Consider the following 26914-nt stretch of genomic DNA (forward strand, 5'->3'; position numbering starts at 1 on the left):
AACAAGTAGGCACCTGTTGTACACCTGTGTTCTCCTTTGCTTAAGTCCTCACTCTCACTTCATATTTACATTTTCTCTAACCCTGATTTTTTTATATCCATAGCGCGAATCGCTGTCAGTATTTGGTTCGGAGAACTGTGCCATTTCACAAGTGTGAAAGACAGCTTAGAGAGTGGTTACCATCATAACCACTTTCGGACCTAGGTAGCGAGTAGGTAACAAATCCGCTCTCTCCCTCACCCCGCCCCAACCTCTGCTTCATTCCTTCTCTCTGCCCCTCCCCTGGCCCCGCCCCCTCCCGTGGCTCCATCACTCGACCCTTTTTTTCTAAGCGTGGGCACCGCCTCTTCTCGCGGGAGTGGTGCCGGGGAGGTTGCTAGGATACAACCGGAAACAGAATTCGGCGTGTGGAGTTGGCTTTCTAGGAGCCCGGGAAACCGCTTCTACCCGACTAACTGCGTTTCTTAGGTAGGAGGACAGGTTCTGGCTGACCTAGACTGGCCCGACCCCTAGGCCGACCTTGAGCGGGTGACTAAGGCGCTTGACTCCGAGGGCTCTGTGCGGGGCGTTGATGCAACCTGGGCTCTGGGGACTGTATGGCCACTCGGGAATGTTTCACCTTTGCCTAAAAAACTGTGCAATGGGCTTCCCTGGTGGTGCAGTGGTTGAGAGTCCGCCTGCCGATGCAGGGGACACGGGTTCGTGCCCCAGTCCGGGAAGATCCCACATGCCGCGGAGCGGCTGGGCCCGTGAGCCATGGCCGCTGAGCCTGCGCGTCCGGAGCCTGTGCTCCGCAACGGGAGAGGCCACAACAGTGAGAGGTCCGCGTACCGCAAAAAAAACCAAAACCCAAAAACTGCGCAAAGCATCCCATCTTTCTTGGCTCCTTTTCTGGCTCTTATCTCTAATTTGGGATTCGGAAGTAGCGGCATCAAGCTAGGAGGTGTACCTCACCTCCCACCTCGAGTGTTTATCACGGTTAATAATATAGAAGCAAGACGTGTGTGCAACCCAGTCTGGCATTAGAAAATGTTTAGCCATCCATGGTGACCATTTTTCGTCTTTAGTAAATAGAGCGCTTTCAGACATTCCTCTTTCACTCCTCTCCACCCACGGTCTTTGCTGTGCCCTCTTAAACTTAAAAGCTCAACAAGTCTATTTGGTAGAAGGGAAAACTGTATCTCTGCCTTACTACTTACACTAATATTCTGGATATACCAACGAAATTATGCATTGTAGGTGAAAGGGGGACGTTTTTGTATGCAATCATAGTAGAGTGTTTTTTTTTTCTTTTTAAACAACTTTTTAAAGATTATAACATTTACCCTTGAATACATAATACATAATTAAAAGTTCAAACAGTAAAAAGAATGAACAGTGAAAATCTGTCTTGCACCCATGTTCCCCAACTCCCTGTCCTCCAGTTCACCTTCCAGAGGTATTCTACACATATACAAAAGTAGTCGTATCTGTAACATTGTACATACTGGTATGTGCTTTTGGTGGAGGAGAGGTCATTGAAAGGACATGACCTCCGGTTTACCCACTACCCAGGGGGGCAATCGGAGGCTCTTTCCCCCTCTCCTGTCCTTGGAATGTACCTTCTGCCCATTGTTCCTGGACTAGGAGATGTGCTATTGAGACCATCGGAACTGTATACCTGACTGAACCCAGTTAAGATCTCATAAACTCAGGATTTTGGCGGGTAGATGTTGAGACTTACTGTCTTTAGGCTGCCTAAGACAATCCTCCTTTGTAAGTGTCCTTGCTTATTAAACCTGCCACCTGCAATCTGGAGCGGTCTGCCTCTTTCTTCGATTGTCCTTGCCCTCTGTGTACCAGGTTCAATTTCTGTTTTACCCAGGGAATTCTGGAGGTTGTGAACCAAGAGCTTTGCTTTTTCACTTAATTGAACAATACAGTATGTAGCCTTTAGAATTGGCTTCTTCATTTATCATAATTTATTTGAGATTCACACGTGTGTATCAATAGTTTATTCCTTTTTATTTATGCGTGGTATTCCATTTTATGAATGCATCATAGTATGTGTATCCATTCCTCAGCTAAGGAACGTTTGTGTTGTTTCTTGTTTTTGGTGATTAAAAATAAAGCCTTTATTAACTTTTGTGTGAAGATTTTGAGTGAATGTAGTTTTTCATTCCACATGGGTAAAGGATACAGATTGCTGGGTCATATGATAAATGTGTTTAATTTTACAAGAAACCTGACAAACAGTTATCTCAAATGCTATATCAGTTTTCATTTTTGCCTCAAGGTATAAGAAAGAGCTCCACTTGTATTCATACTCACTGGCTATTGTTGGGCTAAAATTTTTTAAAAACTATTCTAATAGATGTGTAGTGAAATCTCATTGTGATTTGAAGTTTCATTTCTCTAATGACTAATGATATTGTGCATTTTTCATGTGCTTGTACTCAGGGCCAGGGTTAGAGTGAGGCAACTAGGTCTAAAATTTTAGGAGGCATTTATTCTCAGGTGCAAGTGCGTGTATAAGGTAGCGCAGGTGCCACGCTTGCCTCAATCTTGTCCTGGCTCTGCTTATTTGCTTTCTTGTGTGTATTCTTTGGTGATGGATCTGTTTAAATCTTTTCCTCATTTTTTTCACTGTTTTTTTTTTCTTATTATTGAGTTTTGCAAGTTCTCTGTATATTCTGTGTACAAGTCCTTTATCAGATTAAGAGTTTTGCAAAAAACTACATCCCAGTGTATGGTTTGCCTTTTGATTCTTCTAGTTGTCTTTTTTGAAGAGCAGAAGTTTTTGATTTTGTTGCTGTTGCTGTTTTAGAAGATGCTGTCTTGGCCATTTTGGGGGGAGGCTGACCCACCAGATAGAAACAAAAGCATTATCTCAGATTCTCCAAAAAGGGTAGATAATTATGTTGCTAGGAGGTAAGGCTTCTTTATGGTGCTCTCTTTCTAATCAGGCCACTAAACTTTGTTATAGGAGAAAATAACCAAAAGGAAGATTTTTGTGTGTGGGTGAGAGCCTAAAGAAGTTTCTCGAACTTCTTAAAAGTTGAAGTTTTGTTCAGTTTTGTCTCATTTTTTTTCTCTTTATTGTTCCGGAATTTTAAAACTTTATTTCAGTTCTTTTATTGGTTCTTGAAGTTTAACTATGCATATTTAATTTAACAATGTCTAGAGTTAAGAATATCATAGCTCTCAATTTTGTAAACAGTATAAGGAATTGATAATAGTTTATTGTCATCTTTCCCTTCCCAGTTACATATTCTTATTGTCTCATATTTTAATTTTCTGCTATTATTTTGTGTTGACAATATTTATTTGGGTTTACCCATATGTTTATGATTTATTTGTTAGCCTTTCCTTCTTGCGCTTCAGACTTATATTGGGCCTATTTTATTCCTCTTCAATTGTATCCTTTAGAAGTTCCTTTAGAGCAGATATCTTGGTGATAACTTGTCTGTAAATGTTTCTGTTTTTCTTCTTGAAAGATAGTTTTGCTGGGTGTACAATTCTGGGTTGATAGCTTTAATTAGTCTATTATTTTAATTAGTTATGTGCTAATTTAATTAGTCATGTGCTAACCTTCCTTTAATTAGTCTATTATTGCCTTGGCTTCTATTTTTCTGATGAGAAATTGCAGTGATTTTACTTTTCTTTCCTTTGCATTAATGCCAGCAAATATGATTCAAAACAGTGGATGATATGTCCTTGATCACTGTTTGCTTTTCGGATTTTCTGTTATTCTGTAATTTAATTACAATATAAATGGCTATGAATTATTTCTATTTATCCTGTTAAGTATATTTTTATATTGTGCTTCCTGGACCTGTAGATTCATATTTTTAATCGGTTTTGAAAATTTTTCAGCCATTACCTTTTATGATATTTTCTCCCTTCCATCTTTGTTTTCTTCTAGGACTCCAATTTGGCACATGCCAGATCAGGGGCTGGCAGACTTTTTCTGAAAAGGGCTTCACAGGCTACGTGCAGTCTCTGTTGCACACTCTTTGTTGTTTTTTTAATATATTTTTTTAAAATTTTCTTTTATTTATTTATGGCTGTGTTGGGTCTTTGTTGCTGCGCACATGTAGGATCTTCCCGGACCAGGGCTCAAACCTAAGTCCCCTTGAGTTGGCAGGGAGATTCTTTTCTCCATGGCTCTTAATCTCTCATATTTTTCATATCCTTATCTCTTTGCAACAGTCTATATACAATCTTTTGATTTATCTTCCAGTTCACTAGTTCTTCTTCAGCTTTAATGCTGTATTCATTGAATTCAACAAGTATACATTTTTATTCAGGATATTGTTATTATTAATTATTTTTAATTTGTCATCTGGTAGCCAGAGAACTTCACTAAGGTTAATTTTTTTCTCCATAAGGATCTATGCTTAAGTGAAAGTCCCAAACACAACCTTTCCATCGCACTACTATTTCAAGTTTTAATCTTCCCTGTGCTTTTGCCTCGGAAATCAGCCTCAGGGTCACTTCCCCTATCCCCTTTCCCTGGCTGCCAACCTCTATAGGTAGGCTCCTGGCTATACTGGCTTCTCACTGCTGTGATCCAGCTCCTGCCTCTGATGCCTGGCTCTGGGCTGCTCTGGCCCACCCTGGCCCAAGCTCCTGTATGCTGTCGTACTGTTTCCCAACCTAAAACTCTTGGTTGCTGTAGCTTAGGCCCTAGTTAGCTCCAAGATCAACCCACATTTGTTTGTTGATATGTTTGTTTTGGGGGACAGAGGTCACTGGACACCTCTGCTACAATTTGTGAGAGCAAAGCTACTACAGTGTGTACTTTCCAGCATATAGTTGCTGTGGAGATGTCAGGTTCCTTGGAGCTTCTATTCAGTTGCAATGTCAGAAGCAAAAATAGACTTTTTTAGAAAAAAGGCTATTGAAAAAAATTTTTCTTTCACAAGGCATTGTTCATTGAATAAGAGATGACAATATATTTTAGAATTTTTAAAATATATTCTTCATAGAATATTTCTCTCAAATTTTTTGTGTTTTGAGGTTCTTTTTTTGGTACACATGTTTACTTTCTGTGGTGTTTTTATTAAAAATTCACCAATGTTTTTTGCCTAATGCCATTACTAAGATAATATTAAAAAAATAATGAGCCACATTATAGTATACTATGAACATTGCTGTATGCCAGCAATGAATTTGATATTTGGTGTAGAAGTTTTAAGTGTAGTAAATATATATATATATATATATATATGTATTATTTATTTATTTATTTATTTATTTTTAATTCAGGACAATGTCTGACCAGGAGGAAGGATCTGATGCTCAGAATGTTGATTCATCAAAAGAAAGAGAGGATGCTTTTGGGACTACCAATATTCCAGTTCCCTCAGAAGAGGTTCCAGAGTCAGATCAAACTGAAGACTGTGAATCTGAACTAGAACCATCTAGTGGGGGCCGTGAAAAACGTGTTGAGGAGCCGAGTGACCAGAGCGTTTTAAACCTGGAACTAAATGATGTCAAGCAACTCATGGAAGACGTTACGGCAGATGAACAAGTTTCATATTCTCCAGGAGACGGTGGAGAGTCTCTAGCTAAATCTGATAATGCAGTGCAGTCAGCTGAACAATATTCAAAAGATTCTCTGGCATTTCTGGAAAAAATAAAGGCTGTAGAGGAATCTCTGAAAACATCAATGAAAGATTCGTCAGCAACAGGTATTACCTAGGGATGATAGGGTATTTTTTCCGCCTCATTTTGAAGAATGGTTGTTTTTTCTTGTTTGCTTTTGCTTGAAGATTTATTTTATATTTGATATTACTTTCCCACTCTCTTATCCACCAAACCTCTGTGGCTATGCCACTTGAATCTCTTAATTATGTGTGAAGCCTCTCCTTTATTCTGCAGTATCTACTTCCCTAAATAAAGGAGCATCAATAAATTTTAAAGTGTTGTCTCTCTGTTTTTCCAAAATAAAATAGGTTCTTAAAATGTTTAGGGAGAAATTTTTGAGTATAATTGTAATTCTTTTGCATGCCATTTTGGAATTAATTGTACATAGCTAGCAAGTAGGGGGATGGGAACTTGACACCATATTTTTCTAGTTTCATATACAGTACTCATTCTACATATCTCGTTGCTTTTACATATTTCCATATTTCTGCTTAGTGTTAACTTTATATTAAGCTTCAGAAAAATCATTGTTGTCTTTCATTATGGGTTAATTTTAAAGACATAATGTTGATCCCATGGCATGTGGAAGTTATTACTACATTCTTGATAACAAAGCAGAAGGGGAGCAGCAAGAAGGTGGTTACATGGAGAATTCTACCTGGGTGGTTAACTGACTGCTCCTTCCTCCCTTGTCCATAACTTTTGAGAGAGTTTCCATCCACAGAGTGGAGAACATGGGTCATCATTTAACAATAACAGCAGCTTAGTCTGGCTGGTACAATGTAGCTTTTGAATCTAGTGGAGTAGTTAGCTCTTGCAAGTAAGAATAAAAAGGAGGAGGAAAAGTAATCAAGCCCATTTATGCCTAATTGAAGCTATTATCCCTCAATTACATTATTCATTGTGAATTTGGGCTCCATTTTTTGATAATTCTGTGATTATAGCTTTTACCAAATATATGATGATTTAAAAAAAAAGTGGTCTTGGTCCTGTACTTCCTGAGGCTCACAGATTCCTGAACAAACTTTCCCTTCCCAAAGCTTAGGAAGTCACTGCTATGGAAAATTTAAAATACATTAATCATAGAATGTTGAATCCAGTAAACAATTAAAATAGCCTTCTGATAATGTAGCATCTGTGAGAGTGTTCTCTTACTAAGAGAGAACTGTGAAAATAATATTTAACAAGACTAAAGAACCTTAGCATCAATAATGCCTTGTTACATTTCATGCTGGGACTAGTGATGAATGTCTCATAGAGCTTTATGAAAACTGTCATGTCAGGCATCTAGAAATATATGAAACTTTTTGGTCTACATGTGTACTCTCCACTCCATCTTACTTATATCTTCTCCATTAAAATTTAAAGTCTGTAGATATAAAAGTAAAAAGTTTACCCCATCATAATTAGTTTTTAAGTATCATATACCCTCCATATAATTTCTGAACAGATAATCATTTTATAGTAACAGTTTTTCTCTATTTTTAACATGTGTCTTGATTTTTATTTTATAGAGTTGGGAGTGAGCTACATAATGTCCATTTTTGTGAAAAGTAGATTTGTGCATAGTTATTCCAGATATTTGTAAAAAACAATGATTTTCTGTTTTGCATTTTGCCAGCTATAGATATAAATCAATTATGGGAAGAAGAATGGACTTAGATAATCTTTTGTCATCGCAAGGTCAAGGAAAATTTTCTTTGAAAATTTCCCTATTGGTTTTTCTTAACTTCATGAGTACACACTGATTTCCTGATGCATGGTATAAATATCTAATCAAAGCATGTATGTTTCTAAGTTCAGGTCTCAGGGTCTCCCTTTGTAATACTACACAAAAACACTTGATGTTCTGAGATGTTTCCTATGTTTATATCTGAATTATATATACCAGATATTGGGAATCTTTAAAAATTTTAAATGATTTTAAAAGAATCTTTAAAAGCACTTTAGTTTCATTTCCTCCTTCTCACAGTATTCTGGGCAAGGAGGTAATCTCGAACGTGCACTGATCCTCATATAAGGCAATGCAAGAGAGATCTGAACTTTGAGCTGGAGTTGGGGGAGCAGGCATTGACCATTGATGCTAATTCTTGAGATTATGCATTGATTTTCAAAGCAAAATGCTGCAACTGAATGTTTGTCACTTCTCCTCTTAGAAAATGAACAGTAGCTCTTATTATGGAGGTGTGGTGGGAGAACATGGCAGAGACAACCTGCATTCTATGTGATTACAAATTGTCCCATATTTCTCTGCCTGTGGATTCTATGATGCTGACCCTTGCTTTTAACTGTGATTCTTTTTTTCTCTTATTTTTTCTACAGTAAAAGTTGTACTTCTTCCTGTGGGCCAGGAAATTATAATGCCGTTTAAAGTTGACACTGTTCTAAAACGCCTCAAGGATCATTTTTCATCTCTATTAGATGTCCCATCTTATGTCCTGCAGATAAGATGTGCAGGTAAGCTTGGAGGCTAATAAAACTTATCAAGACTTCTCTTTGATTTGTTAAACTAAATATCTTCATGTTTACTGTTTGAACATTATACTGTGGTTATATATTCGTTCATTCAACACATTATTATTGAGGACATACTTTGTTCCAAATACTTTGCTAAGAGCCAAAGATATAAAGAAACATGAAATAAAATCCCTGTTTTCAAGTTGTTTACAGACTAGGAAGGAAGAAGATGTATGCTGTGGTTACCACACAGTGTGTAAATGTTTTGATGGAGATATGTTCAAAAAACTGTGAGAATAGCGAGGAAGGAAACTGGGAGATTCTAGAAAGCTTCATCTGATAAAAGTGATAATACTTTTGCTAAGTCCCAAAGAGGTGAGAAAACCTGGGACTTTTGGGAAGTAGTAAGGAATTTAGAGGGAATAGAAGTAAATTATATATGGGAAGTAGGAGGAAATGAGGTTAAAAAGATAGATGATGAATGAGCATGTATATATAGAAAAAGAAGAGGACTGAAAATGGTTTATCAGTCTTCTGTACATTAAGATCAGTTCACATTCTGATGATGTTCAACTTTATTTATATTTTGTGGGCAATATTGAGTAGCCCACCTTATATTAGCCTTGTGTCATGAGAGGCTGAGGTCTTAGTAACTGTGATAGAATTAAGCAGACTAGAATAGCTCAGGAAATGTTTCTGTAGAATATGCCTGCACAGATCATAATATTTTATTTTAAAAAGTTTGATATTAACTTATAAAGATGCCACAAGTTTCTAGGGCAATAAGAACATTTTTTTGGTGGGAAAATCCGAAGTGCTAAAAAGGAATAAGCCATACCTATGAAGTTCTTCCTCCTTGCCAAATCAGAGAAAAACAATCAGTTCTGTTTCAAAATTATTTTTAGAAAACTATTGTAATGAATGTGCTCCAATAGTAAGATGTTCATGTATTCAAACAACAGGTTACTAAAGCTTGATTGAGGAAACAAAGCTAAAATTTAAATAGTTATTGTAACAATAATGATACTGATGATGATAATGATCATGTTGATGATGATGGCTAATTCAATGAGCACTTACTATGTGCTAGTCCTTCTACAGAATATTCTGCCTACATTATCACATTATCATTCAATCTACACAAAAATCCTTTGAGGTAGGTATTACTATTAATTTTTTTTGAGAGATGGAAACTAAAGCTTGAGGAACTTCTGCAAATTCCCAAAGCTTATGAGTGGCAGAGTCTGAACTTAAATATAGGTATGACTCCAAAAAGGGAATTTGGAACTGCTTGGCATTAACTATAAGGTGAAGTTCAAAACTGGAGAAGAGAGAGCACTTTGAGACTGAGCACCTGGCCAGTGGTACCTAAGAATCTATTTCTTTGCACTTCATGACTTTTCTTCTTTATGTGTAAATACCATGCATCACCACTGGCTTATGTCAGCAGCAATAAAAAAAGAGCTTGATTCTGTGCCAACCACTCTCTAAGACAGGTACTTTCTTCTAGTACTAGAACTGGAGTCCAAGTTTGGTGGGACTAAGCCTACAATAGAAACAATTAGAGGGCTGAAGAGGGCTCTGTGTTAGTTGGAAGAGGAATCTCTGTTAGTTTCCTATGACTGTTGTAACAATTAACAAATTTAGTGGCTTATTTTGCCTATGGTTTTGGAGGCCAAAAATCCTAAATCAATTTCACTTGGATAACATCAAGGTGTCAGCAGGGCTGTTCTCCGGAGGCTCTGGGGAGAGTCTGCTTCCTTGCCTTTTCCAGCTTCTAGAGTTGCATTTCTTGCATTCTTGGGCTTCCTCATCTTCAAAGTCGGCAGCATAGCATCTTTAAATCTCTCTCTGCTTCTGTCATATCATTTTCTCTGTAGTCAAATCTCCCTCCTCCTTCCCCTTAAAAGGCACTTATGATTACATTTAAGGCTTATGTGAATAATCCAGGATAATCTACCCATCTCAAAATCCTTAACTTAATAAAATCTGCAGTCACTTTTTCCATATAAGGTAGCATTCATAGACTCTAGGAATGTACATGGATATATTTTAGGGCCATTATTCAACCTATTGCAAAATCCATATAACGTTAATTTTTTTTTTTTTTTTTGCGGTACGCGGGCCTCTCACTGCTGTGGCCTCTCCCGCTGCGGAGCACAGGCTCCGGACGCGCAGGCTCAGCAGCCACGGCCACGGCCCAACTTATACCCCTGGACCGGGGCACGAACCCGCGTCCGCCACATCGGCAGGTGGACTCCCAACCACTGCGCCACCAGGGAAGCCCAAAACTCAAAGATTTTTGAATGTGCTTTCTTGAACATAGCTAAAATAGACTAGTGGTATCTGACATATTTCTAAGAATGAGTAAAACAAACCTTTGCTATGTTAAATTCCTAATTGTAATTTAGAAAGAACATACATTGGAAAACTGTTATAGTTTCTATCATTATACAAAGCAGCAGCCAGTAACATTGTACGTATTTATGTATGCCTTAAAATACAGAAAGAAATTTATAGTCAGTTTATGAAATAAACCAGTGGGGTTGGGGGTATAAGTTGAAGCAATAAAACATAAAAGTAAGGTGATGATATACACTTTTTTCAGCAAAAAACTGAGTCTTAGCTCTACCTTGGCATGAATTAATTTATATGAATTTCTGATTATAGAAACAGAAAGGAAGGGATTCTTTAGAACTCTGAATGTATACATTAGGAGTGTGTATTAAAATAATCAGGCTTTCCCTGATATGGATATGTCCTATGCTTATGTATACAACATTGTGATTTTTTTAGAGAATCGATGTTTAGAATATGATTTTGTTTATATTATAGAATGTGTTTTTTATTTTTAAATGTTTATAATTGCATGGTTATTGTATATTTGTATTTCTGATTAGTTGAGAGTTGTATTTTTACTTTACTTATAATGCTGAATTCTTGCTCAGGAGTACCACCTTAATTTTTTCCATTGTGGAGTTTTTGATACTAATAATACAGCAAGAGGTGGACATCATCAATACGCTATTTGGTAATTAAACAATATGTGTTCATATAAGCACCATTGATGTTTCCCATCCCTTAAAATGAGTACATATAATCATTTCTTTGCCATAACACTTTTTATAATTTTATCTCATTTTTAGGAATGCTTATTAAAGACCATGAGACGCTACTACAACATGGAGTTAAGCCCCAGGATATTGTCCAAGTTGAAATCTTTTCTTTACATCCATTTCTATATCCAATCAAAAGACTAGATAGATCAAGTGATGCCTCTCAAATCATAACTGTCAGAGTACAAACTGGTTAGTTATTTGATATCTTTTAGATAAAGTATTTTTTTAGAGTCCCTTTGTAGTTGAACTTTCATTTAATCTTGGTTTTATCTCCTCAGGCATTGATCAGTACCAGGAAGTAGGTGTTGAGATTATAAAATCTGATTTTCACAAACCATTTCTTGGTGGATTCAGACATAAAGTAACAGGAATGGAATATCACAATGCTGGAACACAAACTGTACCTAAAAAGATTCCTGAAAAACTGAATGCATTTTGTAGGGATACACAGGTAATATTTTTATTTTTCCATGTAGGATTTTGAAGCTACAGAATCAAAAAATGTTTTATTGTGTAGCTCTCTAAAATTAAAATCTTCTAGGGAATTATATGGTAATTAAAATAATAAAAGATATTAACTTAAATGTGTAGGAAAATATGTTCTTTACTCACTTTATGTGTATATAGTGGATATTTATTTAAATTTTTTAAATGTTTTTATTTTAGACAGTTTTTCAGAGAAGAAAGCTCCAGCAAACTACAAATACAACATCCACACAGATGACTAAAATTGGTGTGTATGTATCAAATATGACTGATAAACTGGTAGCACCAGGAAAATATTTTTCAGCAGCAGAATACCATGCTAAAAGATTAAAGGCGGTAAGATAACTTTTATTATAGGCGAATACTAAATGACTTTTTACTGTGTAACCAGAGTTATGCAACCATTACCACAGTCAATTTTAGAACATTCTCATCATCCCAGAAATAAATCCTACATCCAATAGCAGCCAGCCCCTATTTCCCTCCACTCCTTTCTGCTTTAGGCAACCACTAATCTACTTTTAGCCTCTATTGATTTGCTTATTCTGGGCATTTCATATACATGTAATCATACAATGTGGAGTCTTTTGTGACTGGTTTCTTTTACTTAGCATAATGTTTTCAAGGCTTATCCATGTTGCAACATGTATCAATATATTGCAATCTATATTGCAAAATAATATTCCATTGTATGTACCCAATTGTATATACCTACTGTAGGTAGGTCAATATATATACCACAATTTGTTTGCCCATTTATCAGTTGATAGACATTTGATTTGTTTCTACTTGTTGGCTGTTAGGAATAAGGCTGCTATAAACATTCACGTACAAGTTTTTATGTGGATATGTATTTTCATTTCTCTTGGTATCTGCCTAGGAATGTAATTGCTAGATCATATGGTAATTTATTTATTTATTTACTTATTTATTTTTGGCTGAGTTGGGTCTTTGTTGCTGCGCGTGGGCTTTCTCTAGTTGTGGCGAGCAGGGACTACTCTTTGTTGCAGTGCATGGGCTTCTCATCGCGGTGGCTTCTCTTGTTGCAGAGCACGGACTCTAGGCACGCGGGCTTCAGTAGTTGTGGCTCGTGGGCTCCAGAGCGCAGGCTCAGCAGTTGTGGCGCACAGGCCCAATTGCTCCGTGGCATGTGTGATCTTCCCGGACCAGGGCTTGAACCCTTGCCCCTGCATTGGCAGGCGGATTCTTAACCACTGTGCCACCAGGGGAGCCCTCATATGGTAATTCTGTTTAACCTTTTTGAGGAACTGTCAGACTGTTTTCCAAAGCAGCTGCACCATTTTATGTCCCACCAGAAGTGTGTGAGGATTCCAATTTCTCCATATCCTTATCAGCACTTTTGGATTATTGCCATCCTAGTGAGTGTGAAGTGGTATCTCATTGTGGTTTTGATTTGCATACCCTGATGGCTAATTATACTGAATATTTTTCATGTGCTTATTAACAATTTATATATATTTTTAGGAGAAATGTACATTCAGATACTTTGTCCAATTTTAGTGAGGTTGTCTTTTTTATTATTGCTTTATTGTTTAAAAAATTTTTTTAGTTGTTTGCTAAGTGGTTGCTCCAAGTGTAATTTAGGGATTAGAATATACATCTCAATTTATAGCAACATACTTTGTATTAATACTAACTGAAATTTAATAAAGTATTGAAACCTTGCTCCAATAGAACTCCAAGTTTATCCCTTCTTCTTTGTGCTATTATCATACAAACATGTACATTCTGTTTATGTTCTAAGCCCTGTAATTCCTTTTATAATTATTGTTTTTGTGCAATTGACTTTTAAATAAGAGTAGAAAAGAGGAAAATATATTTATATAGTCTTTTATATTTTACCTACATAATTACTTTTTCTGGTGCTATTTATTTCTTCATTTGAGTTAAAATTAACATCTAATATCATTTTCTTTCAGTTTGGAGAATTCCCTTTAGTACTTGTGTATGCTTGTATACTTGATGGTGTCCTAAAGATCTCTGAGTCTCTGTTCCTTTACCTTTTTTCCCCCTCTTCTTCAGAGTGGATAGTTTCTAATGATCTATCATCAAATTCCTTATTCTTTCTTTTGCCAGTTAAGATCTGCTGTTGAGCCTGTTTTTTGTGTTTTCATTTCAATTATTTTACTATTAAACTCCTAAATTTCCACTTGGTTCTTTTTTTAAAAATTTCTGTCTCTTTGTTGATATTCTGTCACCATACATTTTAAACAAAAATTTATTCAATATCTAACCCTAAACATAGTCAATATAGTATTTTCCTTCTTTTTTTCCAAATGACATTAATCATAAAAATAATTTGCAAAAAATTCCTCACCCAGATTTTTCTTTTTCTTTCCATTGGGAGATAATTATACATGGAACTTTAAAGAAGTTTCTTGTACACCTAACATTATATCACAATCATTTCTCTACCTTTTAGTATTTATTATAAACAATTTAACGGCATTATTTTATTCCACAATGTTAACACTATAATTTAATTACTTTCTTTTTTAGGACATTTAGACATGTTTTCATCAAAATCTTAATGCTATATAAATTGTAGTGTGCATTTAAAAAATACTTAGAGAAGATGTTAGAAGTTGAATTACTAGGGGAAAAAATGATGACTTTTTAAAAGTTTTAGATATTACCAAGTGTTTTTCAGAAATCTTGTACCAAATGATGTATGCATAAACCATTTATAAGAGCCCATTCCATGCTGACTTCACCAGTAGTACATATTATTTGAAAAAATTGTTGTCTCCTTATAGATGTTAAATATATTTTTATATTTTCTCTCCACCTATCACTCATACTTAGTTTATGATGTCTTTCATTATAGTCAAACTTATTAATATTCCCTTTTATGGTTTTTGCATTTTATGTATTGTTATAAAAGGCTGTTTCATCCCACAGTCATAAGTATAACTTTCTTTTATAGTTGGTGTGTGTGTACAACTTTATCTGGATTTTTAAAAATGATATGAAGAAGAGTTAAATTTTATTTTTTCCAAATGTAATGCCAACTGCTCAGTACCATGAATATTCAAGTTTATTCTCTCCACAGTAATGTATACTAAATTTTCATATATATATGCATCTGTTTCTGACTTCTGCATTCTTTCATTAATGTATACGTTTTTTTCTATGTCAGTAATGTATTGCTTTAATTACTGCTGATTTGTAATATATTTTGAGGCCTGGTCCATTAGGTTCTACCTCATTGTTCTTCCTTTTCAAGACTGTCTTGACTATTAACGCAAGTTTTTCTTCCATATGAATTTTAGAGTAAGTTTGCAATTTTCATGAAAAATGCAGGTCTTGCTCAGAAGTACATTGATCAGTTGGGGAAGAGTGGACACCTTTACCCTGTTAAACATTTGGGATATCAGTTAAACATGACATACAAAGCATATGCATTTTATCTCTGCTACTTCCTAGCATCATTTTGCTTGAATAAAAAGAATTGAAAGCAGTGATTTTGTTTTTTGCTTGACAAGAAACCTGGAGCTAGACTGCTGCTCTAGCCCAATCAGCTTAGGACGTTGAGAGAGGAGCCTGTAGTCTCGGTCTGTTGACTCATTGCACTGAAGGAGACTGCTCAGCAGGGGAACCACGCGGCTAACTTTGTAGTTGACTTTATCAGTGCCTGCAATTATTCCAGCCTGAAAATGTTTACGTTTTCAGTCCAAACTAATTTACACAAAAGGAAAAGGGGGAGTTATTATAGACTTTTGGGGAGGAGTGAAGTTTTGGTGAAATTTAAGTGTTACAGTATTTTGATTGTCTCTGTCCAACAAGGTTGCGTGTAGATGGGTCAGCATCAAGTCTGGACTGAGACATGGACCAAAGAGTCCTGTTCCTTTGGTAACAAAGTTAGGAGAGAGATGTGGATGTGTTTCTTCTCTGAAGTTCAGCACGTTCGTTGTAAATCAAGGCTGCTTCTCTCTGTCGAAATAACACAGATCCTTCAGGCAAGAGTGGGATGTTTCATTCTTAGTGATCTAATTTCAGACAGCAAAGTTTATGATAGATTATGATTTTAGAGAACAAAGTTTCTCAGAGAGAAAGAAAATAGTAGTCACTCAAAGAAGGGGTTGTTATGACATTTTACTAATGTCATAACAACCTGCATAGTGTCCTTGGGAAAAATATTGCTTCCTATTAATTTTGTAGCTGACTTTATTCGTGCCTGGTATTCAAGCCTGATGGATTCTTATTTTCTCAGTCCAAATGAATTTTTAATTTCTTACTGTACGGGGCCTGGCTGGTGGCTCTGTGATGTCATCAGGAACCTGAATTCCTTTTACCCTTCCACTCTAATAATTAATATTACTATCATGAACTTGTTACTATATGATGATAAAATGGTTAATGAACCTTCAGCATAATGTCTGCATTCTGCAAGAAGGGAGACATCAAGGGAGCATGTCCCATGGATGCCATTCAAGAATTTTCCCTGAAAGCCCCTGCCAGTGATTCAACTTGCATCTCATTGACCTGAACTGGGTCATGTGACTTCACTGTCCCTGCTGGGACTATGTGATAATTACATTTTTAAAGTTTCATATTGTTGCTCCTCAGTAAGACTGAGATTTCGTTAGTAAGGAAGTCGGAGAGAAAGGCTATTAGGTGGGGAAATGAACGACACTACACTACACTACAACACTTTCCAAACTCGGATAAAATGATATTAAGGGAATAAGAAAAGCATAAACATACAGGAACAAAGAATATATGGGAAGAGAGAAGAGTAAATGTCAGTCGATTTTTTAAAGTTGTAAAGCAGATGGGGAAGCATTGACTTACTTGAGCAGAGGAAGTGAAAATCTAAATGCCTGCCAAGGGGGCTGGCGTCAAGAACCAAATCAGTTTGCCCCACAGAATCTCGGAAAGTGAATTGGAGGTTCTGTGGAAGATGGAAGTGAGATGTGAACTGTAAACAGAGGGATTGGTTAAAAGACAGTAAAAGGAGTAAATTTCAATTTAATACGTTCTTCTATCTTGATAGATACCTTTTTATTTGTATCATGTTTATTTTATTCTTGAACTTCTTGAGTTCAGTGCTTGGTATTTATATCTTTCTTGTTGTAAGCAAGATTATATTATGTGTGACTACTGATATTTTTGTACTCATTACTGCCATCTCATTTTGTTTTTGATTTATTATTTATTCTTGTTTGTTATTTTTACTAACTTTTTTTTTTTTTGGTTTGACTAAAGTTTTCTTTTCCATTTTTTTTGTTCTTTCATAGGTCAGAAGTAGGTACTTTGTTTCTATTTTTCTAGTGGTTACTCATAAAAAAATTTTAATGGACTTAATTTTTTAATATCAAATGCATATTTAATCAGGCTCTATATATTGTCCATGAACAAGTCAAGGACCCTAGCAGGCTTTTCTTCATTTCTTCTTCCTCCTCACTCACTCCTCCTGTTCAGTGAGGACTTGATCTGGAATTACAATTGTATGTATATTACATCATTATAATTTACTATATAATTATAACTTCCTATTGTTTTTATATATTTACATCAATGTAATATATAAATTTTTTCAAATGTGTTATATTTAGCTTAAAACCTTTTTTGGAAGTTTTTGCTTACTTCTTTAATTTTTCCTCTTTATTCTTTTGTTGTTGTTCTCTTTATTTTTTATTTTATTTTATTTTGTTTTTTTGATTTTTTTCGAACATCTTTATTGGAGTATAATTGCTTTACAATGGTGTGTTAGTTTCTGCTGTATAACAAAGTGCATCAGCTATACGTATACATATATCCCCATATCTCCTCCCTCTTGCATCTCCCTCCCACCCTCCCTATCCCACCCCTCTAGGTGGTCACAAAGCACTGAGCTGATCTCCCTGTGCTATGCGGCTGCTTCCCACTAGCTATCTATTTTACATTTGGTAGTGTATATATGTACATGCCACTCTCTCACGTCGTCCCAGCTTACACTTTCCCCTCCCCGTGTCCTCAAGTCTGTTCTCTACGTCTGCGTCTTTATTCTGGTCCTACCCCTAAGTTCTTCATAACCTTTTTTTTTTCTTTCAATTCCATATTTATGTGTTAGCATATGGTATTTATTTTTCTCTTTCTGACTTACTTCACTCTGTATGACAGACTCTTGGTCCATCCACCTCACTACAAATAACTCAATTTCGTTTCTTTTTATGGCTGAGTAATATTCCATTGTATATATGTGCCACATCTTCCTTATCCATTCATCTGTTGATGGACACTGAGGTTGCTTCCATGTTCTGGCTATTGTAAATAGTGCTGCAATGAACATGGTGGTACATGACTCGTTTTGAATTATGGTTTACTCAGGGTATATGCCCAGTAGGGGGATTGTTGGGTCATTGCTACCATTGTTGGGTCATATGGTGGTTCTATTTTTAGTTTTTTAAGCAACCTCCATACTGTTCTCTATAGTGGCTGTATCAATTTACATTCCCACCAACAGTGCAAGAGGGTTCCCTTTTCTCCACATCCTCTACAGCATTTATTGTTTGTAGATTTTTTGATGATGGCCATTCTGACCGGTGTGAGGTGATACCTCATTGTGGTTTTGATTTGCATTTCTCTAATGATTAGTGATGTTGATCATCCTTTCATGTGTTTGTTGGAAATCTGTATATCTTCTTTGGAGAAATGTCTATTTAGGTCTTCTGCCCATTTTTGGATTGGGTTGTTTGTTTTTTTGATATTGAGCTGCATGAGCTGCTTATGTATTTTGGAGATTAATCCTTTGTCAGTTGCTTTGTTTGCAAATATTTTCTCCCATTTTCAGGGTTGCCTTTTTGTCTTGTTTATGGTTTCCTCTGCTATGCAAAAGCTTTTAAGTTTCATTAGGTCCCACTTGTTTATTTTTGTTTTTATTTCCGTTTCTCTAGGAGGTGAGTCAAAAAGGATCTTGCTGGGATTTATGTCATAGAGTGTTCAGCCTATGTTTTCCTCTAAGAGTTTGATAGTGTCTGGCCTTCCATTTAGGTCTTTAATCCACTTTGAGTTTATTTTTGTGTATGGTGTTAGGGAGTGTTCTAATTTCATTCTCTTACATGTAGCTCTCCAATTTTCCAAGCAACACTTATTGAAGAGGCTGTCTTTTCTCCATTGTATATTCTTGCCTCTTTAATCAAAAATAAGGTGACCATATGTGCATAGGTTTATCTCTGGGTTTTCTGTCCTGTTCTATTGATCTGTCTTTCTGTTTTTGTGCCAGTACCATACTGTCTTGATTACTGTAGCTTTGTAGTGTGGTCTGAAGTCAGTGAGCCTGATTCCTCCAGCTCCATTTTTCTTTCTCAGGATTGCTTTGGCTATTCGGAGTCTTTTGTGTTTTCATACAAATTGTGAAATTTTTTGTTCTAGTTCTGTGCCATTGGTAGTTTGATAGGGTTCTGTGCCATTGGTAGTTTGATAGGGATTGCATTGAATCTGCAGATTGCTTTGGGTAGTATAGTCATTTTCACAATGTTGATTCTTCCGATCCAAGAACATGGTATATCTCTCCATCTGTTTGTATCATCTTTAATTTCTTTCATCAGTGTCTTATAGTTTTCTGCATACAGGTCTTTTGTCTCCTTAGGTAGGTTTATTCCTAGGTATTTTATTTTTCTGTTGCAGTGGTAAATGGGAGTGTTTCCTTAATTTCATTTTCAGATTTTTCATCATTAGTGTATAGGAATGCAAGAGATTTCTGTGCCTTAATTTTTTTATTCTGCTACTTTTGATTAGCTCTAGTAGTTTTCTGGTAGCATCTTTAGCATTCTCTGTGTATAGTATCATGTCATCTGCAAACAGTGACAGTTTTACTTCTTCTTTTCCAATTTGGATTCCTTTAATTTTTTTTCTTCTTTTATTGCTGTGGCTAGGACTTCCAAAACTATGTTGAATAATAGTGGTGAGAGTGGGCAACCTTGTCTTGTTCCTGATTTTAGAGGAAATGGCTTCAGTTTTTCACCATTGGGAACGATGTTGGCTATGGGTTTGTCATATATGGCCTTTATTATGTTGAGGTAAGTTCCCTCTCTGCCTGCTTTCTGGAGAGTTTATTATAAATGAGTATTGAATTTTGTTGAAAGCTTTTTCTGCATCTTTTGAGATTATCATATGGTTTTTATCCTTCAGTTTGTTAATATGGTTTATCACATCGATTGATTTGCATATATTGAAGAATCCTTGCATTCCTGGGATAAACCCCACTTGATCATGGTGTATGATCCTTTTAATGTCCTGTTGGATTCTGTTTGCTGGTATTTTGTTGAGGATTTTTGCATCTATGTTCATCAGTGATATTGGCCCGTAGTTTTCTTTTTTTGCGACATCTTTGTCTGGTTTTGGTATTGGTGATGGTTGCCTCGTAGAATGAGTTTGGGAGTGGTCCTCGCTCTGCTATATTTTGGAAAGTTTGAGAAAGATAGGTGTTAGCTCTTTAAATGTTTGATAGAATTTGCCTGTGGAGCTCGCTGGTCCTGGGCTTTTGCTTGTTGGAAGATTTTTAATCACAGTTTCAATTTCAGTGCTTGTGATTGGTCTGTTTATATTTTCTATTTCTTCCTGGTTCAGTCTCGGAAGGTTGTGCTTTTCTAAGAATTTGTTCATTTCTTCCAGGTTGTCCATTTTATTGGCATATAGTTGCTTGTAGTAATCAATCTCTCACGATGCTCTGTATTTCTGCAGTGTCAGTTGTTACTTCTCCTTTTTCCTTTCTAATTCTGTTGATTTGAGTCTTCTCCGTTTTTTCTTGATGAGTCTGGCTAATGGTTTATCAATTTTGTTTATCTTCTCAAAGAACCAGCTTTTAGTTTTATTGATCTTTGCTATTGTTTCCTTCATTTCTTTTTCAGTCATTTCTGATCTGATCTTTATGATTTCTTTCCTTCTGCTAACTTTGGGTTTTTTTCCTTCTTCTTTCTCTAATTGCTTTAGATGTAAGTTTAGGTTGTTTATTTTGAGATTTTTCTTGTTTCTTGAGGTAGGATTATATTGCTATAAACTCCCCTCTTAGAACTGCTTTTGCTGCATCCCATAGGTTTTGGGTTGTTGTGTTTTCATTGTCATTTGTTTCTAGGTAGTTTTTGATTTCTTCAGTGATCTCTTGGTTATTTGGAAGCACACTGTTTAGACTCCATGTGTTTGCAGTTTTTACAGTTTTCTTTCCTGTAACTGATATCTAGTCTCATAGTGTTGTGGTCGGAAAAGATACTTGATACTATTTCAATTTTATTAAGTTTACTAAGGCTTGTTTTGTGACCCAAGATATGGTATATCCTGGAGAATGTTCCATGAGCACGTGAGAACAAAGTGTATTCTGTTGTTTTTGGATGGAATGTCCTATACGTATCAGTTAAGTCTGTCTTGTTTAATGTGTCATTTAAAGCTTTTTTTTCCTTTTTTATTTTCATTTTTGGTGATATGTCCATTGGTGAAAGTGGGGTGTTAAAGTCCCCTACTCTGATTGTGTTACTGTCGATTTCCCCTTTTATGGCTGTTAGCGTTCGCATTATGTATTGAGGTGTTCCTATGTTGGGTGCACAAATATTTACAATTGTTATATCTTCTTCTTGGATTGATCCCTTGATCATTATGTAGTGTCCTTCTTTGTCTCTTGTAATAGTCTTTGTTTTAAAGTCTATTTTGTTTGATATGAGAATTGCTACTTTCTGTTGATTTCCATTTGCATGGAATATCTTTTTCCATCCCCTCACTTTCAGTCTGTATGTGTTCCTAGGTCTGAAGTGGGTCTCTTGTAGACAGCATATATATGGGTCTTGTTTCTTTATCCATTCAGCCAGTCTAGGTGTTTGGGTGGAGCATTTAATCCACTTACATTTAAGGTAATTATCGATATGTATGTTCCTATTACCATTTTCTTAAGTGTTTTGGGTTTGTTATTGTCGGTCTTTCCCTTCTCTTGTGTTTCCTGCCTAGAGAAGTTCCTTTAGCATTTGTTGTAAAGCTGGTTTGGTGGTGGTGAATTCTCTTAGCTTTTGCTTGTTTGTAAAGGTTTTACTTTTTCTGTCAAATGTGAATGAGATCCTTGCTGGGTAGAGCAATCTTGGTTGTAGGTTTTCCCCTTTCATTACTTTAAATATGTTCTGCCACTCCCTTCTGGCTTGCAGAGTTACTACTGAAAGATCAGCTGTTAACCTTATGGGGATTCTCTTGTATGTTGCTTGTTGCTTTTCCCTTGCTGCTCTCAATATTTTTTCTTTGTATTTAACTTTTGATAGTTTGATTAATACACGTCTTGGCATGTTTCTCCTTGGATTTATCCTGTTTGGGACTGTGTGTGCTTCCTGGACTTGACTGACTATTTCCTTTCCCATGTTAAGGAAGTTTTCAACTATAATCTCTTCAAATATTTTCTCAGACCCTTTCTTTTTCTCTTCTTCTTCTGGGACCCCTATAATTCTAATGTTAGTTCATTTAATATTGTCCCAGGGGTCTCTGAGACTATCCTCATTTCTTTTCATTCTTTTTTCTTTATTCTGCTCTGTGATAGTTATTTCTGCTATTTTATTTTCCAGGTCACTTATCCGTTCTTCTGCCTCAGTTATTCTGCTATTGATTCCTTCTAGAGAATTTTAAATTTCATTTATTGTGTTGTTTATTAATTTTTGTTTGCTCTTTAGTTTTTCTAGGCCCTTGTTAAACGTTTCTTGTATTTTCTCCATTCTATTTCCAAGATTTTAGATCATCTTTACTATCATTACTCTGAATTCTTTTTCAGGTAGACTGCCTATTTCTTCTTCATTTGTTTGGTCTGTTGGGTCTTTACCTTGCTCCTTCATCTGCTGCATATTTCTCTGTCTTCTAATTTTGCTTAACTTACTCTGTTTGGGGTCTCCTTTCCACAGGCTGCAGGTTCATAGTTCCCATTGTTTTTGGTGTCTGTCCCCAGTGGGTAAGGTTGGTTCAGTGGCTTGTGTAGGCTTCCTGGTTGGGGGGACTGGTGCTTGTGTTCTGGTGGGTGGGGCTGGATCTTGTCTTTCTGGTGGGTAGGACCACGTCCGTTGGTGTATTTTGTGGTGTCTATGAACTTAGTATGATTTTAGGTGGCGTCTCTGCTAATGGGTGAGGTTGTGTTTCTGTCTTTCTAGTTGTTTGGCATGGGGCGTCCAGCACTGGAGCTTGCTGGCCGTTGGGTGGAGCTGGGTCTTAGTGTTTACACGGAGATCTCTGGGAGAGCTCTAGCCGATTGATATTATGTGTGGCCAGGAGGTCTCTGGTGATCCAATATCCTGAACTCGGCTCTCCCACCTCAGAGGCTCAGGCCTGACACCAGATTGGTGCAACAAGAGCCTGTCAGCTACACAGCTCAGAATAAAAGGGAGAAGAAAAGAAAGATAGAAAAAATAAATAAATAAAAAGTTAAAAAAGAAAATTATTAAAATAAAAAAGTAATAATAAAAGAAAAAAAAAGAAGAGAGCAACCAAACCAATAAACAAATCTACCATTGATAACAAGCACTAAAAACTGTACTAAGATAAGCATAAAAATCAGAAACAAGTCAGTCACAGACAGCAAACCCCAAGTCCACAGTTGCTCCCAAAGTCCACCACCTCAATTTGGGATGATTTGTTATCTATTAAGGTATTCCACAGATGCAGGGTACATCAAGTTGATTGTGGAGATTTACTCTGCTGCTCCTAAGGCTGCTGGGAGAAATTTCCCTTTGTCCTCTTTGTTTGCACAGCTCCCAGGGGCTCAGCTTTGGATTTGGCCCTGCCTCTGCGTGTAAGTCGCCTGAGGGCATCTGTTCCCTCCCAGACAGGAGGGGGTTAAAGCAACAGCTGATTGGGGGCTCTGGCTCACTCAGGCCTGGGGGAGGGATGGGTACGTTAGTTATAATTGGAATACTGGGCGAGCCTGCGGCTGCAGAGGCCAGCGTGTCATTGCAACAGCCTGAGGTATGCCGTGTGTTCTCCCAGGGAAGCTGTCCCTGGACCACGGGACCCTGGCAGTGGCGGGCTGCACAGGCTCCCAGGGGGGCAGTGTGGATAGTGACCTGTGCTTGCACACAGGATTCTTGGTGGCTGCAGCAGCAGTGTTAGCATTTCATGCCCGTCTCTGGTGTCCGACCTGATAGCTGCGGCTTCCGCCCATCTCTGGAGCTCATTTAGGTGGTGCTCTGAATCCCCTCTCCTCGCACACCCCGAAACAATGGTCTCTTGCCTGTTAGGCAAGTCCAGACATTTTCCCGGACTCCCTCTCGTCTAGCTGTGGGGCATTAGCCCCCTTCAGGCTGTGTTCACGCAGCCAACACCAGTCCTCTCCCTGGGATCCAACCTTCAAAGCTCAAGCCTCAACTCCCAGCCCCCGCCCACCCAGGCCGGGGAGCAGACAAGCCTCTCAGGCTGGTGAGTGCCGGTCGGCACCTATCCTCTGTGAGAGAATCTCTCCGCTTTGCCCTCCTCACCCCTGTTCCTGTGCTTTCTTCCATGGCTCTGAAGCTCCCCCCCGCCCACCCCCCATCTCCACCAGTGAAGGGGCTTCCTAGTGTGTGGAAACCTTTCCTCCTTCACAGCTCCCTCCCAGAGGTGCAGGTCCCATCCCTATTCTTTTGTCTCTGGTTTTTCTTTTTTCTTTTGCCCTACCCAGGTACCTGGGGAGTTTCTTGCCTTTTGGGAAGTCCGAGGTCTGCCAGTGTTCAGTAGGTGTTCTGTAGGAGTTGTCCCACGTGTAGATGCATTTTTGATGTATTTGTGGGGAGGAAGGTGATCTCCATGTCTTACTCCCTCTGCCGTCTTGAAGGCCTCCCCCTCTTTATTGTTCTTGTTGGAACATATTCTCTAGTAATTATTTCAGATATTACACATGGGAGGTGAACCATCTAAGTCCTATTGAATGAACCTCATTTTGGGTTTTAGTCTGAGTGGGTGTAGAAGGTTAGATTCAAACTTATTTTCAAAATTATTTTATTTTATAACTTTGAAGCTGTTTTTGATTAAAAGTCTGATGTCAATGGGATTCTCAGTTCTTTGTTTCCTCTTTCTGGAAGATTTTAGAATTTTCACTTAATCCTTAGTCACCTTACTGTGATGTGCTTGAGACTTGGTGATGGATCCTTTCTATCTGAGAGCTCATGTCTTTAGTTTGGGGAAATGCTCTTCTATTATATTTTGAGCAATTTCTCTAATCCAACTTTCTTCATTCTGTCTGGAACTTGTATCAGACATATTTTGGAATGTCTACATTTATTTTCCATGGCTCTTAATATTCCTCCATTCTTTCTAATTTTTACGACCTTTCAACGTGCATTCTAAAAGATTTTCTTGTCTAAGTTTCTTGCTTACTAATTCCCTCTTAGACTCTGCATGTTCTGTAGATCAGCAGAATAGATTATAGGAACCTATTCTTCCCATTGTAGTAAAGCTTAACCTGGGCATGAGGCTGCAACACTGAAAACTGCATTTTATAACCTCTTTTCTATGTTGGTGAGGCCAAGGAACTAAGGCCTGGAAAAAAGAAATGTGAGGGGAAATGATGTGTGCCCCTTCTGGGTATTGCTCTTAAAGTGACTGGATTGCAGTTCTTTTGTCTTTTCCCCCATTCTACTGACTAGAAGATCAGCCACTAGGAAACACAAGTAGGAAGCCATTTGTAATACAGCACAGAGCTTCCTACTAGTCCTAAACTGCTTGCCAATCCCTGGGCCAATCCCTGGAGTATCATGCCAGAAGGGAAAAACTAAGTTGTTTAAACAACTGTGTTTTAGTATCCTTAATGAGTTTAACAAGTTTAATAGCCCCCAAGATAAACACATTGTACTGATTTTTTTTTTAATTTCAAAGATAAAAATGTTGTCACAGTCTTTTGTTCCTTCTTTTGTATTGATTCAACAGCCTTTCCTTTCTCTCTGAAAATGTTAACTCTATCTAGTCTGGTCTTGTTTTTTGTTTTGCTTTGTTTTGTTTTACTCTAAAAGAGTGGTTCTAAAACTTTGGCATGCAGCAGAACATGTGGAAAATTTGTAAATATACAGAATCCATGCCCACCCCAGAATTTCTGATTCATTAACTGTGGGGTGGGCCTGAGAATACGCATTTCTAACAATTTTCCAGATGCTGCTGCTGCTGGTGGGCTGGCCACCATACTTTGAGAACCTCTGTTCTAGTAACTCTCTTTCACACAAATGTAAATTCTTCTACACTGAATGAGGAACCTTTTATTCTGTTGGCTGTTGTCAAATCTTTGGTTACTCTTGGGTGTGTACTCAAGAGTATTTGAAATTTCTGATGTCCAAAGTGCTACAACACATTTGTTTACTGTAGCCTTACCTCAGTGGCTTTCAGGGATGTGCAAGGCCTGATTCTGGGAGGCAGCTAGTTTTCTGGAGAGGGGGCTTCTATTCATTCTGGGCGTCACCAGCTTTCTGGGACACCAACCACTTTTGCCTAGAGGCAAATACCTCTGATGCTCTTTACCTAAATTGTTTTAGAGGAGGCTGTCCCTTTTGCATTTTTCAAGCAGTCACCTTGTTAGTTGCCCTAAGACCCCTTCTGCTCACAGGATCCACCAGTTTTGGGGTTGAAACATCTTAGAGACACTTCTGTGTTTTCTAGCTTGCCTCTCCAGTGCATGATTAGGCTGTAGATTCCTTCAAATTCCACCCTTGCTCTGTGGGGGGTTTTCCGGTGTGGACCAGAAAACCTGAGACAAATTTTAAAAGAGCTGTAATACTAATTCCTTCTTCAATTTATTCCATGTGCCTCCTTTCTTGAAGGGAATTCTTTAAAGTTTCTGTTCTGTTGGAGGACTCCTTCAGTATGATCCAATATCTTTATTGATTTCTGCTTCTATAATTTTTCTGTAGTCATCAGGGGTTAGGATGAGGGGAAGGGACGTGTCAGCATATTCTCTACCCTCAAACTTGATCTAGCCTCTCTATATTTTACTTTTTTTAAATGAGTTTACTAAATAAAAACAAAAAATCTCTCAGTTATATCGCAAGCTTTTTGTAACTCTAGTACTGTATTATATACCTTCAGACATATATATTTTTCTTACAATTTAATAAATACATGTTTGCTTCGGTGGTTTCCACATATAACCTACCCACTGTGTAGTTAGTAAATACCATTTTTTAAAAGGTATGAGCCTATGCTAATGACAATTAAGAAAAAGTAGGTAACAATACATAGTATTCATAACAGTAATAGTATTTATTGAGGACATGTGGTGTACCAGGCTTGAGGTAAGCACTTTA

At 37.2% G+C, this 26914-nt stretch overlaps 1 protein-coding gene and 1 non-coding gene across 2 annotated transcripts in view; one reads left to right on the plus strand and one right to left on the minus strand.

Moving 5' to 3' along the window:
- Positions 1-404: 404 nt before the first annotated feature.
- Positions 405-26914, plus strand: part of IQUB (IQ motif and ubiquitin domain containing) — a 62757-nt gene continuing 36247 nt past the window's right edge. Inside the window, exons 1-6 of the mRNA XM_030857673.2 lie at positions 405-468; positions 5251-5675; positions 7954-8088; positions 11235-11396; positions 11486-11658; positions 11874-12029. Of these exons, the coding sequence (XP_030713533.1) occupies positions 5255-5675; positions 7954-8088; positions 11235-11396; positions 11486-11658; positions 11874-12029 (1047 nt within the window). The 5' untranslated portion in view covers positions 405-468; positions 5251-5254. The remainder of the gene's footprint in view (positions 469-5250; positions 5676-7953; positions 8089-11234; positions 11397-11485; positions 11659-11873; positions 12030-26914) is intronic.
- LOC115853972 (U7 small nuclear RNA) lies at positions 26331-26390 on the minus strand. The gene has a single exon (XR_004039812.1). It is a non-coding gene; the product is annotated as a U7 small nuclear RNA (small nuclear RNA).

This window comes from Globicephala melas, chromosome 9 (genome assembly GCF_963455315.2).
Source record: "Globicephala melas chromosome 9, mGloMel1.2, whole genome shotgun sequence".
NCBI classification, from domain to species: Eukaryota; Metazoa; Chordata; class Mammalia; order Artiodactyla; family Delphinidae; genus Globicephala; species Globicephala melas.